Consider the following 21,812-nt stretch of genomic DNA (forward strand, 5'->3'; position numbering starts at 1 on the left):
TAGTTAAAAGACGTTACACCGACAAGTGCTTTAGATGAAGCTGTTTGAGTATTAAGACCGCAATTTTGCAGGGTAAATACATCTATAAAGGATACTTGCAGGTACTTACTACTTCAGATATATTTTATACCGTTGGGAGTCTTGCTAAGAATAGTCATTGATTTAATTCTGTCAAATACGACATTGTTTACATAAGTATTGTTATTAATTTGTCACGCCATATCTGAGGTTAATAACTAACTTTTTTGCTGGAACCTTGTTCAACACCTTCATTCAACGAAATTATTTCGCAACGCATCACTTGCGATAAATGAACGCTTGTCTTTCAAAGTTCGTGTTAATAAGAGGGACCTTTACGCGCCGAATGCATGGTTCATTGAGTACCTACTGTTGGCTATGTTGCAATGAATTAGTCGAGTTAGCGAATGTCAAGATCAGCTGACTGCGACATACTACAGTACGGCGTGATTCGGAAGTAGATCGGTAGTAGCCTGATCTAATTGTTTAGCAATGTTTGCATTGTTATTCACTTGTCTATGTGAATCATCAAAATGCTGTGGTAATCTTAGATATTAGAATCATGTTTACACATACCTTTTCAGTATAGCTAAGTCATTCAATATACGTTAATAGTCCAAAGATGAAGGTGTGCTGAAATGACCTATATTCTGTAATGGCTATTGTAATAGACTGGTATGATAAGAAAGTGTCAAACGAAAGGAAGCTATTAAAAAGTTAGTATTTATTTACGACTTTGCGGCTGACTGAAGCCTAGAATTTATAGTAGAGCTGTTATGATAAAGATAGGTAACTCTAATGATAGCGTGGTAAAAAAAGGAAAAAATCAAAAAAATAAGGGTACTTAGAAAAAACCAAGAGCAGCAATGTGTAATCTCGGAATAACGAACTTGAAAAATATGTGAAACAGTCACAAAGGACCGATATTTTAAAAAAGTCACGTTCGCTCTTAATTTGGTAGTCTAATTACGAGACTTCATGTTACCTATGTAGTTCTTTTGTTGTGTCCTGTTTGTGAAATGTTTTACCTATCGCGTTAACTAAAGAAAAGCCTGACAGAACTATTTCCATTCACGTTAGCGTAACACCTGTGTACAAAAAACTATGAATTGTTTGGGTATAGCATGACGCGGCACGGAAAAACCGTAACTGAAACGATGGAGAGGTCAGCGCAAATTAATTTTGTGGAAATTATTATACTGAATTGATAATATTATGTCTCAGTCAGTTGAAAAAACGCAAAGATCATGACTAATTGAGAATCTCCTCATTTTTGGGAAGAAACAGAAAATATCTCTAATCTGCCACCACAGACAACCCTATCCTGTTCGAGGGAAACTTAACCAAACCTCTTTAATTGCTTAGGTACTTGACTTCTGTTGTAAAGTTTGCGTGTGCGTTCGCGCAGCGGAATGTTGTTGAATTTAAAGATTTTAATTATGCAGATAATTAGTGTAAGACGTCCTATAATTGTGTATGGTAAAAGTATGCAGCCATTGTGAGCACCAAAACAGATTCCGCTGGGCGAACGTTGGCGAACGTTGTCCTGGCGGAACTTTTAATCCATAGACTTTAGAAAGAGATGTGTCCGAAAGTGTGTATTTGTGTATAATTGATTATGTATGAATGAAATTAGTGCATGCATAAACTTCGGAGAAATTCAAGTTTCCGCTACGCGAACGTTTATTAGCTAGTTTTCATATAAAGCGCTTACATAGAGCTGTAGATTTTTACATACGTTGTTTTGAATTTGTTTATATTTGTTTAAAAACAGATTTAGAAAAGTCGTAGGGTTTAAAAGATAAAAATATAAACGTAAAATACACTTATTAGGTCTTAGTTCTTAAAGTATGCAGTTTGGGGTCTAGATTTTCACGTTTACACAAACCTTGTAAGTGTCTCAACATGTTGCCAAGTATCAATGATGTTCCATTAGTAATTAAAAGTTATAGGATATTTTAACATGAACAGATCACTGTTTACAAAGCAGTCGAATATCACGACGTTCTAAAGGAATTGCATGGTAAAATGTATGCCAATAATTAGTTTAATCATTCAACTATTCACTTGCAAAATTTCATGTCATTAAATTCAGTCATTAAAGAAAGACAATTAAAATATCGAAACCCTACATAATCCGACCAAGTTCGGATTGCTGCCGTGCCATATGTCTAAGCAACGTTCTTAACTTGGAAGGTTAGTATTTATTAATATGGAACAGTTGCGTACACAAGCGTTAGGAAAAAATAAAACAATTGTATGTCTTGATTGATAAACATTTTTTTAATAATAATGCCACTATCTACGATAAAAATAAATCTTCAATTAACAAGTACTTCTCTATTTAAATATGAGTGTACAAAAATATTTTTATTATTATTACTTACATAAATTACTTAACTACGTGATTAAAAATAACGTTAATAAACGTTACGTATTTTAACTAAAATGTCGTAGATAGTGGCGTTATTATTAAAAATATTTTCATTCAAGAAATGCAATTGTTTTATTTTTCCTAACGCTTGTGTACGCAACTGTACCATATTAATAAATATACTAACCTTCCAAGTTAAGAACGTTGCTTAGACATATGGCACGGCCGCTTTTTGGTAGCAATCCGAACTTGGTCGGATTATGTAGGGTTTCGATATTTTAATTGTCTTTCTTTAATTACTGAATTTAATGACATGAAATTTTGCAAGTGAATAGTTGAATGACTAAACTGATTATTGGCATACATTTTACCATGCAATTACTTTAGAACGTCGTGATATTCGACTGCTTTGTAAACAGTGATCTGTTCATGGTAAAATATCCTATAACTTTTTAATTACTAACGGAATATCATTGATACTTGGCAACATGTTGGAGACACTTACAAGGTTTGTGTAAACGTGAAAAGCTAGACCCCAAACTGCATACTTTAAGAACTAAGACCTAATAAGTGTATTTTACGTTTATATTTTATCTTTTAAACCCTACGACTTTTCTAAATCTGTTTTTAAACAAATATAAACAAATTCAAAACAACGTACGTAAAAATCTACAGCTCTCTACGTAAGCGCTTTATATGAAAACTAGCTAATGGCCAAACGTTCGCGTAGCGGAAACTTGAATTTCTCCGAAGTTTATGCATGCACTGATTGCATTCATACATAATCAATTATACACAAATACACACTAATTTTCGGACACATCTCTTTTCTTCTAAAGTCTATGGATTAAAAAAAGTTCCGCCAGGACAACGTTCGCCAACGTTCGCCCAGCGGAATCTGTTTTTGGTGAATTTCTCCACAATGGCTGCATACACAAATTTTTATTTACCATACACAATTATAGGACGTCTTACACTAATTATCTGCATAATTAAAATCTTTAAATTCAACAACATTCCGCTGCGCGAACGCACACAAAGTTTGCCCATTAATTTATAAGATCACCAAGTCAAGTTTTTTGTCCATTGTCATTTTAATTAAGCCTTGTACAAAAACAACGAGGCATGTCATATTTCAATCAAACAAAGTATTTAACATATCTTTGTTACATTTTATCATTCATTTTACCAAGTTTGTAGGATTGAGTGGGCAGTGTCAACGTCTCCCTGTGAAAAAAGTCTTGAGCATCATGGCGTCACTGAATTTTCCCGCGCCTTTTAAGAAGTTTCGTGTAAGCTGTCAAAATAATTGGTCTTTGTTTTTGTTTGTCACTGCTTGAAGCCAAATGATTCATGATCATAAAATGCAAATTAAAATTATATTATTATGGATACAATTCATACCGACAATGGTTATTTCTCACGAGCTCTGGCCTCGTCAATAAAGTTTAATAAATTGTTGTGTACGATAAAATACCTACAATTGATGCTAATTATGATTTAGGGGGAAAAAGAATTTTACATAATAAACCTTTAGGTGGTAGGTAAAAACTATATGAACTAAAATTACAGTGCGAATGCAATGCCAAAATTGTGACGAACAAGGGAGGGAGGGTACGTCAAAAATCCTGTGCTTCACGGAGACGCCCTTTTTTATATGGTACATTATCGCGTTTAAGTGCCGATCATTTATAAATATGTGTAGAATTCGAAAAAGTTTAAATACTTTTCCTACAAAAAAAAAAACGAAAATAATGTATTTGTTAATGTAAAAAAGAATTGAAAATGTAACTAGGTATGAAGGGCACGCTGAGATTCACTACCCAAGAGGGGTCGCTAACGAAAGCAAGTAACTAGGTATCCTATAGGTTGGTTAATCAATTTAAGTTCTCCGAAAGGAGAATGGGCGGAATGTTTGGATGCTGATTTACTTTCCCTCTATTAATGAGTCGTATATCATTTGAAAGGCCTTTGGAAGCCTTTGAAAGGGGGGTAACAGGCTAATTCGTATACAAGTCTCTGGCCAAACATTGTTGACATGTGTGACATGAAATAGTGGATCATCATGAGCCCTAACTCCTGACCCTATAGAATCGAACTGACTACAATGGTGAACGCTTAATTGCCATTCAAAAGGCTAATTTAATAACAAATTTTAGTATTGATGCAATTCTTTGTTCCTATAACACTCAACAGTTGGCATGACCAACTAAGCATGGACTAGATCTGTTTCGGAAATGCCAGCAAGAGTACTTTACTATTGAACTATGCCAGTAGCAGATCAAAAAAAAGAGCGAGGTCTACCCACGTTTTAAAAATTGTTGAGAATATACCTACATAAACTGTGAAGGTATTTGATGTGTGCTACGTAATAAAGCGGTGGCCATCGTGATCACAGTGTCACGTTACACGCAGTAATATGTAAAATTCACACATATGTATCTCCACGCAAGACACTCGTATCAATGACACACCTGACGCAGGAATATGCAGGTTGCACAAGATGTGAGAACTTACCCAGTAATATACCTACTTATGTCACGTATTTTTGTCACCCGTTGAGTGTCAACTACGTTTAATAAAGCCTGCATCTCGTAAAATAAACGTAAGTTACCTTACGTTCACAAGTTCTTGCTCTGCAATCGAATGTCAGCATTGCTTCATCATCATTTCAGCCATAAGACATCCACTGCTGAACATAGGCCTCCCCTTCAGATCGCCACATATACCGGTTGGAAGCGACCTGCATCCAGCGTCTTCCGGCTTCTTTATAAGGCCGTCTGTCCATTGCTTAATACGTACTAACATAACAACGAACATCTTCACCACCTACTATATACTATGTAAGTTATCTTCTTCCCTGGACCGATGTCAGAAACATCTTTAATTCTATTTTGGAAACCAATATTTTATTTATTATGCAATTCATATGCAACACAAGTTGGTAGTTCACTATGCTTTCTTCAAGCTTGCAGCCAGTAGCATCGCGGACGACAATCGGCGAAGGTTGCGCTCGCAGTTCCCACGCGTCGTCGTCGTCAGTAAAAAGTGTCCTTTGTATGCGACTCGGACGTCAAGGCTGATGATTACCATGCGACCCCGAATGCTGGATGAAATATTACCAATGTGCTATTTAAGTACAAAGCAACTACTGTGAATTAGGAAGTACAAGATAGGTTCATTTAACGTCTTGATGAGACAAAACAAAATAGTTTCATAGTAGATATGTAGAACAGTTGTAGTACGAAGTGGCTTTTGGTCATGTGTAAAATATCTAGGTGTTACGACTGACAGATCTTAATTTCCGTAAACACATTGGTTCATTATGCACTAGAGTTCTTAAATTAATATTTGTATTTTAAAATTGGCAACATAAAAGATTTTTGTTTAATTCGCTTTAACATTTTGTATACCTAAGTTAATCTGTTTTAGATACTGTATCTTGTTTTGTTTGTTTTGATAAGCTCCTTTCAAAATCTCAAATCTCATTCGGGCGGAATACATAATTGTACCCATTGATTTAATTCATGTTTTTTAAATAAATTTTATTCTTTCTAGCGCTTGTCCTGACGGGCGTCAGCCTCTCTTTCGTGACGGGGTCCGCTTTCCGTAGCCTCTTCTTCGACTTCGCTCTGTCCTGGACGTCTTCCTCTGCAAGTTCGCAGTACCTACCTACTTATTTTTATCATATTTTATACCCAGTTTTATTTATATCTACATTCATACCCATACGAATGTACGTTGAAAACATGTTGCGTATTCGGATTGCAGTGATAGGTAGTGAACCTACATGTTTCATAAATTAACCTTTCCCCTCAATTGACTCTCACATTCAGCTCGTCAGCCATATTTAGGTTAATTTGTTTAAAATGTACTGAACGTAAATAGTTTGTTCCTAAAATGATTGTATTACGCACATCCAGTTAGGAAAATGTACCTACCTACCTACTAGGTATCGGGTGGTCTAAAAGGTGACGTCAAGCTGCGAATCTACTTAGATTCCTTTGGCTTGACACACGAAGATACCCCTTTGTATGTGTAGTGTACTGTATTATCACCGATATCTGTCGTCTCGTTGTCGCATAGACGCGGAGAGTGCACACTATACTCTATGGCCAGTTGGCGGGAAACCGGGAGAGTGTGTGGCACGGGAGTAAGACGTTATGTGGGCAAGCGAGCCGATATCCTAATTATCGGATGGTAATTACAGAGACACAGGTAGGGCGAACACTACAGTATGTTCCGCGATTTCCGTAGTTTCTAGTTACTGACTTTCTGACGATTTTAGGCCTATTTAGGCAGCTGGTTGACGGTTCTCGTGATCAAAAGGCTAGCTTCTTTCTTGCATTGCCATTTGACGGGACAAAGCTAACAGCTTCTTAATTTTATAGTAAATATTTATACTTGTTGAAACTAACTTCGAAGAATTAGTTTATGAATTCTCTACGTGCTTTATTTTTATTATTTCTTTATTCTGTGAGTTAAAGTAGAAAAACTTCGCTCTTCCAACGTCACTGTATTAGTCACAGCCGTGTTATTTATTGAGATGCTGTGAACGACGCTCGGCTGTTGATATAATCTGCGTCTAGGATAATTACTAGATCCGGATCCGTGATTCGGGTCTGTAATTAATGGATTAACTCAGTTTTTCTTTGAAGCCATTAAGTACTTATTTATACGTACGTAAGTTGTAGAGGAGCTATTTCAGGTTTTTATTTACTTGTGAATATTTGTGTATATTTTAGATTTTGTAGAATTTTACATATGAAAATTACACATTATGGGTAATTTGGACGTGTGGTGTGGTCGTTAAATAAAACAAGTATGTATGTATAGCTATATTTGTAATCGTCTTAGAGATGAGGTCTCTGTTGGAACTGAATTATCAATGTTTTTTAAGATAATAATATTATATCAGAATGAAAATAAAAATGTTATATCCAAATATCTTTACTATTTTATTCATCTTTGTAAACATTTGAAGCGCAAGCTACGCAGATTTTGCATCGACTGAACGATTAATTTTGCGGCAATTTTGCTTAAATTGCTTTCAAAATTAGATTCCATTCGCAAGCTCTAGATAGCATGGCGACCGTGACAAAAGACGATAGTTTTTATTAATTTTACCGTTACTTACCAGAGCGGTATTGATTAAGTTACTTTAAAGTTTTTGTTAGGGATTACTGATTTTACTACTATAGTGGCCTCCTTTTGAACCGACTTCAAAGAACAAAAGAAGAGGTTCTCAATTTGATTAAATTTTTTGGTGACGTTGTTTCATTGATAGCGTTATCAATTATTGCCTATAATAATAATGTTTGCAGAACATGGATACTAAAAAGTTAAGTTACTGCCTATTACTAAGTAGGTACCTACTTGTCTACTTAGTTAATTGTACGGCTTTCATCTGACTATGTCATAACATATCATGCATGTCGCATGATAAAGTTTGGTTCCTTCGTTTATTTTCTGTGAAATAACAAAACCACATTTGAAAATATAACTTTTATTATCTACAATATATTCTCATACATCAGATTCATTAAATATTTTACATTACAACGAAATATATAAGTAAATACATTAAACATGACTCCGACCTCGCGGTCTTTGGATAATTTCATAATAAAGACTTTAAAATAACATCAATTATTAGTAAGTACATTAAATTTAAGGTAAAATAGCACCTTTTGTTAGAATATCAGAATAAAAATAAGGCACATAGGAATGGATTACAGAAAAAAGTTTTTGTGTAAGTAGATAATATATCAAAAAATTGTTTATGGAAATACCGATACTATAGACAACATAATACGAATTCCATGAACGGCGTAATGTTTTATCTACAAACTATTTTAATTACATAATTATAATATGTACTAGGACGACAAGCCTTGACGAGTGACGCCGGGGTTCGTGCTATAGTTTGATGTGACAATGACCCCTTTAGTGTAAGGTGCGGTGAAATATTCCCGCCCATAATGCTGTCACATTAATAACAAGGTCCAAAGTCGTCACTTTGAGCAACGTGAGCTAAATTATTGTTGTTTTGTAGAACTATTCTTGATCAATTTTCATGCATTTTTCAAATCAATCAAAAATTGTTCTACAAAATATAAAATTGTTCTTTCAGTTCATATAATCTTGAGCGTAAAATATAACTCATGCAATTTTTTCGTATTCAAATCGTGGGTTCTAGAATGATCGTTCCTGGTGTTTTTGGTGGGAAACAAATGACCCACGCTTCTCATTAATCTTTGATAGATTAAAATCTATATTACATGAGTGTACTTGGAATAATTGCATTGTGTTTAAATGTATACAAAATTAATACCACTATAAATTCATATAACATACATTTTCATACTTTTTGGTTGTTAAAAGTATTTTATTGGAATGTTTAAAGAGATTATTTGTTTCTTAAAATAATTGCCCTTATATAAATACTTATTGGTCGAACGGTGACTAAAATGAAAATAGAAGTACGTACGACTAGCGCTAGGCGGCGCTGTACGTTGTGCCCTAAAATCCTATTATCATTTCAATCCTCCTTACATCTAGAAGTGTTTAGTGGACGGATTCGACAGCGTTGAGGTAAGTACGTGAACTAACTGACTACACTATGATACACTGCGCCTACACACTCGTTCCAGTCTGTTGCTCCGATACGTTCGCATTCGCTTTTCAATTGTTGAAAGCTGTAACAAGGAAAAAAGGATTATTAAATAGAGCAACGTCTAAATGTGTGATAATTAGACAAATATGATATTCGCACGCTACGTATGTTGCTAAGGGTGTGGTAAAACAAACCCTTGTACCCAAACACGATATTATTGTGAAATTATTATTTCGCACGTATGCCAGACGGCCTTGTGGATTTATTATGTTAATATTTCTTCTGCATTTTCTGATGTTGGTGTGTTGCGGGCCGTAGTACCAGTAACACGTTGCTCCGCCTGCAGACGTGTAACACGTTGCTGTAACGTCGAGTGCAACACGTGGCTTACCTGGCGAGTGCCTCTGGTCTCTCTGCAGCGCGATGTACTGTCGCACGAGCCGCGCCACCTCGTGTGCCTGCTCCGCCTGCAGACGTGTAACACGTTGCTGTAACGTCGAGTGCAACACGTGGCTTACCTGGCGAGTGCCTCTGGTCTCTCTGCAGCGCGATGTACTGTCGCACGAGCCGCGCCACCTCGTGTGCCTGCTCCGCCTGCAGACGTGTAACACGTTGCTGTAACGTCGAGTGCAACACGTGGCTTACCTGGCGAGTGCCTCTGGTCTCTGCAGCGCGATGTACTGTCGCACGAGCCGCGCCACCTCGTGTGCCTGCTCCGCCTGCAGACGTGTAACACGTTGCTGTAACGTCGAGTGCAACACGTGGCTTACCTGGCGAGTGCCTCTGGTCTCTCTGCAGCGCGATGTACTGTCGCACGAGCCGCGCCACCTCGTGTGCCTGCTCCGCCTGCAGACGTGTAACACGTTGCTGTAACGTCGAGTGCAACACGTGGCTTACCTGGCGAGTGCCTCTGGTCTCTCTGCAGCGCGATGTACTGTCGCACGAGCCGCGCCACCTCGTGTGCCTGCTCCGCCTGCAGACGTGTAACACGTTGCTGTAACGTCGAGTGCAACACGTGGCTTACCTGGCGAGTGCCTCTGGTCTCTCTGCAGCGCGATGTACTGTCGCACGAGCCGCGCCACCTCGTGTGCCTGCTCCGCCTGCAGACGTGTAACACGTTGCTGTAACAGCGAGCCGCACTTCACGTCCAGGAATAATGTGCCGTCTTCTGACCGGACCTGTAACAAATACAACAACTTAAGTCTTAGTGTAAAAAAAAAACAAATGGTAAATTTATTCAAAATGGGCTAAAATCAGCAGTTTTCCAACACGTTAGGCTTAAGAAGCTCGTAGCTGAGATACATCTGCAGACATTTAAGGATTAGAGGACTATCCATGTCTACATGTGGTGCAACATACTGACCTTCCTGGTGCTGATGAGCTCGGCGTAAGGCCAGCGTGTGTCGGTGTCGTGTGTGCTGGGATGCAGCAGATGCACGCCGCGTCTGTTCAGCGCTAACACGTGCTCGCGCCACTCGCCGTTGCCCGACACGCGACGGACGGCGAAGAATGATGACCCGAAGAGTGGCCAGCGGGATAATACCTGGGAGGTGAAAATAATTAGTGAGTTCTTATTAATTTTATTTTGAATACATAGAGCCTCCTTCAATAATCCATAGTATTTTATTTATGTATGGGCTCTTTTATAATTGATTACCTATATAATTCGTGATCTCTTTTGTATACCTATTTTTGTTTAGATTATCTTGCATTTGAATTACTTATATAACGTTATCAGCTCACTATAGTTACCTATGTAACAGGACATATTATTACTTCTATCAAAGTGTGTTCATGGAGTTTTTTGCCGATTCTTCTCCATGAGACCAACTTTTTGGAATAGTACAATTAGTGCGACGTTTCATGAGAGCCTGCAAAAGCTTATTTGAAATAAAACATTTGACTTTGACTTTATGTAAAAGTATTTCTTACCTGTAGAACTTTAGCTTTGGCAGCGGCCGGAGACAAAGTCCTCACATGCTGCCATTCAGCAGCTAACCAGGAGGCCCACTTGTTCGGGCGAGGCTCCCTCAGCGCTAACAAAGGCTTGGGCAGCAGGAACTTCAAGTCCCGCGCCTGCGCCCCTTCAGATAGGCCTGCGGCACGGTGTAACAGTGCGGCTACTAGAGCTACGTCACGTAGAACTGGGGCTGGGGGAGCACCGCCCCCTGGTAGGACCAGGAGTAAGCCTTCTAGGTAGTCTGGGGCCACCTGGTAAGGGAAAAATAATATTTAGTTTGGTTTTTGTAAATTGGGTAGTAGTTATGTAAGGTAGGGCAAAAGTGTATGGAATTCGTCTGTCGGTCTCTGAATAAATCTGTCTACGTCTTTCGGAAGGTACGTACAATTCTGGGTTTGGCGGTTATTTCACATTTTTTATGGAAAATAGGTGGATTATAAATAGGTGGTGGAAGTTAAATAGGTGGATGACTATTAATGTTGAAGTAAATTTTGACAGTCTGCAGCGGACGGCTGCACAAGTGTCATGTACCAAATTCCTTTTTTTTTATCTTATTTTTAGCAATTTCTTTACATGTTTTGTTGTCACTCTTAGTGCTAAAACATGTCAAGGTTCAAAAAAAGATAAAAAAAACGAAAATGATAATTAATAGAAGAATATAAATTAATTATAGAAATTAGCTTTAATAGGTAAGCGACAGCGTTTTACGTATACGCATGATTTATGTTTTAATTTTCGCATGTCTACTGAAGGCGAGATATGTTAAGTGACTTTTTTGTTTTTACCACCTTTTTTGTTAACCATATCTCGGCGAATAAATATTTTCAATTGAATTGAATTTTTCAATTCAATCCCAATCTCCTTACCTGGTTAAACAGCACTTCAGTATACAGCGGCGGGGCATCAGTCCTTAACGGATGGTGCCACACAGAGCGACAGAAGATGAGGTAGAAGGGATGATGAGCTCGCTGCAGCTCCGTCGTTACGTCCAGCACGTACTCGTCTCCCGCCAGCGGCATGGTGAGAGCGTCGCCGGCTACGATGCAGTAGAGGGAGAATTCTGCTCGCTCAGCTTCGCTTGTTACGCCGATCTGAATCAATGCATTTGTTATAGTCTTTCAGTAAGTAAAAGACATTATGGAATTAATGTAAATAAATAAAACCGTTTAATAAATAAAAGATAAGGCTGCTTTGTTGTTCTCGGTACCTACTATGCCTATTTAGCTCAATAAGTCTTTTTCGTTTTCTTGTTTGACTAAAAGATAGAAAATGATAGACTTCGAGTAAAATTTACTTGCCAGAATTATAAGAAATTGTTAAACCAAACCTTAAAGCATAACGTAACGCTATGCAACATATTTTAACCAAGTTTGACAAAATCCTATAGGGAGGTCTAGTTATCCCGTAATTTTGCTTCTCAAAAGTGTGCCATGCAGATATATCAGTAGTACATAGTAGTATTTTGTAACTTTTGTAAAGTCACCAGTATCTAACTTCGGACAAGCAAACCCACTCCAGAAGAACAAAAGCAAATAGAACCCAAAACAAAAGACGATCTATCTAATAACTACATAGTATGAACTGACCAGTTCACAGAGCTCGTTGACGATGTCCTGCACGACGGTGGCGCAGCGCGTGTTGACGACGCGCTCGGCGCCGCCAGGCAGTCGGTATAGCTGGCGTCGAGCTGAACGACCCGCTGATACTGCTGTCACCTAGGTAATGTAACAGAATAGGTTAGTGAAGAAATAGGACATGAAGTTAAGATAAAGAGATAACCCTTACTTTGAGATAATTATTAAGTCAAGTTAAACAACATAGTTTAGTGCTTTGGAGTTCGCATAAAAATATTTGGAGCTGTGTTTGAAGTGGTTGCACAGAGGCATGGAGAAAGATATGGTACTTTAAGAAATCAAGTTATGCTTTAAGAACTTATAAGGAGAATGTTGGAAGTAAGGTACGGTATTGCAGTAAAATTTTCTTCGAAATTTAAATAAAATGCTGAACTTAAATAAATAGGCTAATTATCAAAGAATAAAAAGATTTTCTAGTGTTAAAGATTTTTTGTAAGTTGGTTTTTAAGGAATTAGTCATATTAAAACAATGGTCTTACCTCTTCAACACTGGGCACATTCTTCCTGCCACCGCATCGAAGAGTCTTGCGCAAGTTGGCGAGGCACACAGCCGCCGTGCCTTGACAGGGACGACGTCTATCCGCAGCCGCTGCCGATAGGTACTCTACTAAGAATGGCCTGTAACAACACAATAGTTTATTAAAAGAAGTTGGACACTATTATCTTATGTGTGTAAGATGGAATCTAGTATATTTTTGATAAACACTCATGCCAAAAACTGATGTGGTCCCAGCTCTGATCCTAGGGGAACTCCTTAAGTTTTGAACATGTAAACATGTGTAAATGTGGCTGTTTCGTAATCAATTTATTCTCAACATCCAACAACAAAATCTTAACAGATTTTTTTTTATAAGTTAATGTTAATAACATATTAATTACACTCTCACATTCCAATTTAATGGATGCGTTACTCTATCGGAGGCTTTAGAGAAATCGATGTTTTGTTCACAGAACAACATCCTTGTACATTTCATATGTTTATGTATGATTTTATTTCATTATACCACCTTTAAAACGTCTTCCTATTTCACTATGTTTTTTATCCTAGTTAGTTACTTTTTATCGTCCCACTGCTGGGCACACGCATTCACCGCAGGTTAGTGATTCCAGATTTAATACTCCAGGTTTCCTTCACCTTTTTAGGTTTCATCTTTATATCAGCCTTATTATGTTTACTATTACTATATAATCGGTTATTTACCTTAGCGTATCAGAACAAGTGAAGTACGCCGCTAGTATGGACATGAGCCTCCATGCGCGCTGGCATGAGTCGCCGGACGGTGAGCGGTTGGATGTGGTCTGCTTCATCAGCTGGCAGTATACCTCGTCGCGAAGCTCTGGGACCGAGTGGCAGTGCTGGAAGATAAGAGAAAATTTGTTAAGAACAACTTCTGTGGAAAACGACTGAGCATGTAAAAATTGAAAGTCTAGATGTGAATAGGATTTGATTAGCTAGTTACAGCTATGAAAACGGGTCGCAATCATTTTATTTAACAGGGTTCCATCAGATGAGTTTTGTCAGACATTTCATTCTTTTTATGACAATTCAGTCATAAAAGTAATTGAACGGATGTATATACAAATCCATTCAATGTAGAATACTGAACAAATTTTGATGAAACATGGCAGTAATATAGCTTATCATCAGAATAATAAACAGGCTTCTCTTTATTCATGTACCTAAGTGCTTGCCAAAGTAGTTCCCTTGGGAAGCGTAGGGAACAGCTAGCTTACTATTAAACAACAATACTCACCATAAGCACAGTATAAACACATTTAACTTCAGTCAAGTCCTGATGCATCTGCCGCTCATTGGGCTGCAGGTCGCCACAATACGCGCGGACGCAAGTAAAGCACTCAAGCGCTGGCGGCGCGAGCGCGGCCGGCAAGCGCAGCAAAGGCGCCCGCAGCGGAGTCGCTTGCCACTTCACGACGTCCGTCTGTGCCTTCCATGTCCATTCGTTGCGTTTCGCTTTACTCTTTAGAGATGAATCCGCTTTCAGGATTTCTAATCTGTTAACAAAAATAAAAAAGAATAATAAACAAAATAATTAACCGAATTAAAAAAGTTTGCGAGAAAAAAGTATCGCACATTTTTTATGACTAGTGTTAAACGCCAAGGTCAAAGTTTAAAATATACAGAGAATTAGGTGTCAAAAGGTGAATGACTACCGAAGATTAGACACTTAATGACGATCATTATGTAAATTAAAACAGTCATTTCAAACCTACATCAATAAAGAATGTCAAATCAGTAGTCCAGTTTGTTTTGCTACTTAATTAAGCTCTATAAATATTAAACGAAAATTAATATATTTTCCGGTGTTGCCAGTTATAAAATTATAAAAGTATAAATAAAGTAATTTCATAACTGTATTATGTGATCGATAGGCGAAACTATGCTGTATATATTGCTTGTCTATTTATATCTTTAGTAAATGATTATACATAAGCGATGCTTTCCATTTGTGGCGTCATTAAGCATGTATGCTGGTAGGCAGTTTTTCTACAAAACTTGTTATGTTATGTACCAGTATGATATAATAAATAAATGATTGATGATATAATTACTTTATAACGATATGCGTTTTTGTTTTAATATTTATTTTCTTGATAAAGTGAAAATAATAAGATATGCAAACTGCAAACATTAATACAGTTCAGAATGTAATGGCCAAGGATTGAGCCATTTGATTAAGTACGTTTTTTAAGAATAAAAGAATATACCTACAGATTGCTCAAAAGATAAATGTCGTTACATCGTTTAACCAAGGTACTATGAAAGGTAACTATAACTTTTATTTTTATGATTGATCTCATAGCATAAGTCCTAAGATTTCTCTCTGTAACTTTATGATCTGCAATTAAAAGTGTACGCACTATTGTCCTCATCTATAACTATGTAATGATTATGACTCAGCTCATTGCAGGTACCTACGATTTCTTTTTGATGGGCGAAGGTATTTGTTTACTCATTCATTAGGAAAATAAATAAATTTTATTCCTAAGTCATTTGAAATAATGGGCTTATTGTGAGATTATTAAGACGATTTTTTTCATTATTATGAAAAATAACGGGTTGGTATGTTTTACTGCAAATAATTTAAATATGTTATACACATTAGATTAGAGTATAACTATAGGCCGATAATGAGCCGTATGGCTGACAAATGATTCCGCGTGGTCTATTCTTTCCTAACAGAACCTGAAAACCGCTACATAAATCCTTTTTCCAATGTTCCCCAGCGTAAAGCGGCTGTTAACGCATTTCCTACACATCGGCAGGAAGTGCACTCAGCATTGGATGCAAATGAGCGCATTCAACTGTTTGCGGTGCACAATGGAGGCGCGAGCCGACGCCTGGACTGACGTGACGCGTGATAGATAGCCCTACTGTAACTTTAGGCTGTTGTAATATGGAATGGCGGAGATAGTCCCTAAAAACACGTTTTAGGACATTGTATTGTCTTATTGTGTCTTTGTCTTAGTGAGGTAGATATTTGTCGTCTTTTCCACTTGCGGGCCCTGGGCAATGAATTTGAAAAAGGGCAAGGGGTCACGATTTGGGCAAATACAAAATATAGAATTGAAAATCGAAAATTCAAGACGTGATTTGGGTCTTATGTTTACCGAATGAATGAAATAATTATCAAATTAATATTAAGACAGCAATCCGATATTCTATAAAATTGAGATAATTACCATAATTAATATTCAAACATAAAAATTAAGCTAATAAACTTAATTTTTATATTTGCTGCCACAATTTATAACGGTTATCCAATTAATAACCAAAACCGATGAATTAACAACATCAATTAGAAAACATACCGAACTCTGTGATGAATTAAAAAACAATAGGAAGGAAAGCTGTTTCCACGGTCTCGTTTACATTTTGATTCGGATTTTAAAATGGCAACACGTAGGAATCTGTTCTGCTTACACAAGTCGGAGGTACCCGTCGCCATTACGAAACGTCAAGTCGTAACAGCTTTGTTTGAAACTAAACAGTATGAGTTAGTTTAGCTATGTGTTTTGTTTAACGCTCTATTGTTTTTAATAGAAAAACTACCCGGTTCCATTTTTTAAACGTAATTTTGTTTATTTATTTTCCTGTAAACACACATCAATTAGCATAGCAGAAATAGACATGAAAAAATTCAAAACATGAATTGTGATCAGTATGACTCGTAGTTGCTAATTTCAGTATTACCTGTGTGTATGTAGGTACAATTATTGATGATTAACTAAATAAAAAATAATGTGGATTCTGGTATTTTTTGTAAAAAACTGAACTGAAATTAACGAACTTATGCAATATCTCGAAAGTTTACGGAAACAAACTTTATAAAATTTTAATCTGTTGTTATTTCGGGATATCCTGGGTTGCATCGTATTAACGATTTCATGTAACAAATAAATCGTTGAGTTATTTATGTTATGCACATCCGATTGATATCGATCAGTTAATTAATAGCCACGTAATTGATTACCAAATTGTTAGCCACCGTGGATTTTTATTTTTTCAGAATTTTGACCGAATTCTATTTCAATGAATCATAAAGGTAACCTGAGGTAGGTAACCCAGAGATAGCTCAGGATAATTATAAGAAACGAAACCTTCTTGGGCTACTTTTATTGACTTTTAAGTTAATTGGTGCAAAAATTAGGTTCAAAAATGTGAATGAACCTGCGAAGCTTAAAACTATAGTAAAGAGTTGCGTAGGTATGCATTTGTAAAAAAAAATATCTCTGAATTATGTCAAAAGTCAATTTGCATTATTTTGCATTATGCGTGTAATTCAAATTCACGTGACAGCACGCACAGATCAGAAATTTCGCGAATTAAATACTTAAATGGCATCCGGAAATCGGCTTAAAAATGCAGATATTCATAAAAATTACGCACGTGAACAGGTTGCGTTTGCAAATATATCATCAGATAAGAAAGTTTTAACGCCTCCTCACGAATGTAAGTCTTTCAATAACAAATACATATTTTAGGTACTGTGATCCATTATTATCATTATCCCAATTTTGTTGGGGTTCAGCTTCCAGTCTAACCGGATGCAGCTGAGTATGGTCTGAGCATTTTTTGGTGCAGTTGACAGTTGCAGTCGGAACAAACAAAAGCCGGCAATATTCTTTAAAAATTGACAGCTGTTAACTGCATAAAAGTCGCGGTGGTACTGTAGGTACTAGTGTTTATATAGAGCTACTGACTACGCTTATTTGACCTCCTTAACTCTGACTGTCTAGCTTAATACTATACAGTCCTCTTCTACTCCCTTCCCACCCTTATAATGGTGAATCTCATGAAACTTTTACTCCTACTTTTTATCCTGGTGTAGGAAGTAGTAGGTACCCTCGATGCTTACACCGCGAGTGGAAGCTAGTTACAACAGTAAAGAAAGTTTAAATGCACAAAAGTATCAAGAGAATCAATAAATCGCGTTGTTTGTATAGATGACATTCGACACTCGATAGTCATCACCTGTTTGATAAGTTCTTTCAATTCGCGTGATCTTACGTAGGAAGGAACGGTTTATTAGACACATGGGAACTGTCGTTGACAACTTTCTTTTGTTTTAAACAATGCTTTATTGTTTTATGACTATTTATGATTTATTGTATACAGCAGTTGTGTTGTAAAGATTGTTATTGGGTTAGTTTTAATTTATGATAGTTTAACGCATTAAGAGGTCAAAACATGACCTTTTTTGAAACATGTAAACAAATAATAAAGCCATTACTAAAGGTTTTCTCAGTTTCAATGCATAATAATGCGTTAAAATATGAATATTCATATAGTTTCCTCAACAATACTTCACTCGGTACAGTATGCATTTCCAGTACTGCTGCAGTTGATCACTGCATGCATGTAACACACTAGCGCCACTTACGTCAACAATTTGACAACCAACTGACATTCCACTAAGTGTAGCCACAACAAAAAAAACATAAACACAATTTCCACAAAATAAACACGTCACTAAAAAGGATCTCACAGTATTTCGTTCCCGCTCTCATCACCTTCTGCCGATACTGCATCCTTGTCAAAATCATCACTGGACAGACTGTCTTCAGTCATGTCCGCGTTGTCGCCCATCGACTCGATCGACATCGTTCGACGGCTGATCACCGACTAAACGCATCGGGGAAAGTGCTCAGCGGTGAGGAAGTAGATTTTGAATAATTTAACGATTCATTTCGGCTTTCATCACGTTCCTCGTGTTTACGTATTTAGCGGTAACGTCATTATTCGGATTATGACGATGTTACGCGTATTTTGCTCTTCCGACTTTTTCTTGACGGTGTTCGTTTGTTCGGTTTAGATGTGTGTCAATGTATTGAGTCGTTAATGTTTATGATGATTGAATAAGGTGTATGGGAAGTGCTATAAATTGCTTATAATTACTTCTAAAGACACGCTATAAAATATCTGCACACAAAACTGACGCTCATATGACACGAACACATTTTACGACGGCATTCATACTTCAGAATTTCACGTAAGGCTTTAAAGTAATTTTTCGTTAAACGGACACACAAGCACTTTTAATAATTGCTGTAATTACTACACACAATTAATGACCAACATTACACACAACACATGGTTAATTATCCGACACTTTAATTAAAGAAATAGAACGTTTCAAACGAAGTATTGAATGGAAAGCTTTAAAAAAACACAAACGGCACAATTAGTGAATAGGAAGTTTGTAAAATTCGGATACTTGCACTCGATGTTTGATCCGTGCTGCGAGTGCACACGGCATGGCCGAAGGTTACGCTTGCTCTGGCGTTGTCCCGCGACCTCAAGTGTGTTCCGCGCCAACGGTGCTCATCAACTAACGAGGGCTGCTCTACTTTCAGACAAGCAGTTTTTATGGCGCATTGTTTTTGTAAAATTGCACCCGAATCTCGCGTACAAACATGTTGCTTAATAATGAAAATTCGTTACGAAAAGCTTTTGTTTTGTCTTTTAACTGGGCCGTGCGGGTCAACTTGTATCTCCGATGGTTTGATCGCACATGAATTTGAACCACGTAAGAAAACAAAAGAATAATGCTCTTTCGATCTTGACAGTTCAGTGGAAAATGTACAAATGTTCGGTTATGATGCCGCAATAGGTAAACATAACTTCACAAGGAAGTAAAATATTAAAATATTTTCCGTTCTCTTTGAGCATAGCTGCATTATTATGATATAACAAACAAGCAAATTGTAACAATAACTTATGCTATTGTTCCGTGGAAAGCAGAACGCATAATTACTCCAGATACTTATTAATATTTGGTAAGGAGTCCAGATTTCACGAGATAACCGAAATTGCAGTAATTTTAAGCGGATTTTAATGGGAATTCACAGAAGTTGATTACTAGTCGTATTAGTAACATAATGTTAGAATTATATTAGGGTTAGTGAATAGCTGAACATATACACAAAAACTGAAGCAACAATTTTTGACTTATGAGATTTGAACGATTGGGGATTGGGGTTAGGCACATACTTATCATGCTTTGAGATGTTAATATAACAAGCCTCTTCCTGAAGCGAAAGTGGTATCCTATAACGCCTCCTGGAGAGCCTAAAGGACTGTTCAATCATTATGGTTTATTCCATGGCAAAAGAGCTGTCTTTCTCCCCGTACAGCCCTATAAATTCCATTAACAAATTGCAAACAAAAAAAACCGCCGCCTCAGATACTTAGAATACGTTAGAATCCTTCATTGAATGTAAAACGTTTACCCACGGGTTTTTTAGCAAGCATTGTACAATGTGGAAACATAACTGCTACTGTTAAAATCGAATTACTGCCAGTTATTATTTGTTCGCGAGTCAGTTTAATTGTCCTATTTAGTTATATAGCTTCCTGATTGATTACCTTTGCAATTAATTTGTAATAGTAGGCACCTATTAGCTTTTATGCGGATGTAACTGCGAGATATTAGGAAGAGTTTATGTAAACAAACCCTTAGTATAAAGATTGTTTGTTCTCATTTGGAAAAAAATTGAAAGCTACACTATCCACTGAGACATTGGTTATATTTTATCTGGGTACGGGAAGAAATTTATCCGGGAGGCAGGCAACACCGCCGAAAACAGCTAGATGTGAATAATTTTATTTACGACGTCTCTTTTTGGAGACCCTTCGTGTCATTTGGCCGTGGTATTAGGTACAAAATCAATAACCAAGTACGTGTATGCTCCATTAGGCATTTAGGCTTCATCTCAAAGCCCTTCTGCTTAACATCTGTTTGGCGAAACGTGATTCCTAAAATAGCCTGTTTCAAGTCCTCAAGTCATTTTATATTTAGGATTTTCGGTTTCGGTATAAAAGATTCTATTGGAACAATGTCGAAAGAAAGGAAGGAAGAAATATTTGACGTTTGACATTATATTCTGTAGTCTATGATCTTGTGTTAAAAACTCGTTAATAAATTCCAAAATCTAATAATAAATCGAGAACGGAGCCAATTTACAATAATTAAAATAATCTATTTACATTTTACAATGTTTTTAAAGAGAAATGCATTGGCCTATCGATGTTTTCAAAAAAACTAAGTAGGTATATGCTCTAATAAATCAGTCAGTCGCGTGAAAGCATTTAAGTTTTGAACAATATTTCTGCATCACTTCTCAATTACTTACGTATGTAGCTACTAGTTAACAACACAGCCATTAGTTTCTAGTTGGGTTGGGCAACGTTAATTTGGTAAGAAATTCTTGCTTCGAGTTCGGCTCCTGCATTTTGTTAATAGTCGGAAAAGCGGAAAACTATCTTTATGTAAACCGTGTCATTTTTGCAGATCGAGAACTTTCATGAAATACACAAAAGCATACATAATATAAGCTTGCTAATCTTTCATTATATACCTAATCTGAGAAATATTACATCAAAATAGCAAAAGGTAATTATAGTGTCCGTCACTAAACATAGATGGCGTTAGTGTGCAGGAAACTATAAATAAGTATTATATTGGTTTCTAAAATTGCCTGTACTTTAATTACATTTTACAATATTGTTGTCTTGGACAACATTTTAAAAGCATCCGGAGTAATTAAAATTCAAACGCACATCAAATATTAAAAAACACACAATGTTCAATTGTAATTATTCATGTGAGAATATGCGTGTTACGTGTGATTAGTTTACATGCAACATAAAGTATTGTGAGTCTAACGTCTTTATGCAACAAACTGCAT

At 36.8% G+C, this 21,812-nt stretch overlaps 1 protein-coding gene across 1 annotated transcript in view; it reads right to left on the reverse strand.

Annotated features, from left to right (window-relative positions):
* Window positions 1–7,882: 7,882 nt before the first annotated feature.
* The window catches only part of Myo10a (Myosin 10A), a 75,773-nt gene continuing 61,843 nt past the window's right edge, over window positions 7,883–21,812 (reverse strand). The window contains exons 24-32 of the mRNA XM_064037548.1: window positions 14,357–14,615; window positions 13,804–13,958; window positions 13,082–13,220; window positions 12,555–12,683; window positions 11,835–12,059; window positions 10,941–11,219; window positions 10,372–10,551; window positions 9,400–10,186; window positions 7,883–9,090 (exon numbers count right to left, since the gene is read on the reverse strand). Coding sequence (XP_063893618.1) covers window positions 9,902–10,186; window positions 10,372–10,551; window positions 10,941–11,219; window positions 11,835–12,059; window positions 12,555–12,683; window positions 13,082–13,220; window positions 13,804–13,958; window positions 14,357–14,615 — 1,651 coding nt within the window. The 3' untranslated portion in view covers window positions 7,883–9,090; window positions 9,400–9,901. The remainder of the gene's footprint in view (window positions 9,091–9,399; window positions 10,187–10,371; window positions 10,552–10,940; window positions 11,220–11,834; window positions 12,060–12,554; window positions 12,684–13,081; window positions 13,221–13,803; window positions 13,959–14,356; window positions 14,616–21,812) is intronic.

This window comes from Helicoverpa armigera, chromosome 2 (assembly GCF_030705265.1).
Source record: "Helicoverpa armigera isolate CAAS_96S chromosome 2, ASM3070526v1, whole genome shotgun sequence".
NCBI lineage: Eukaryota > Metazoa > Arthropoda > Insecta > Lepidoptera > Noctuidae > Helicoverpa > Helicoverpa armigera.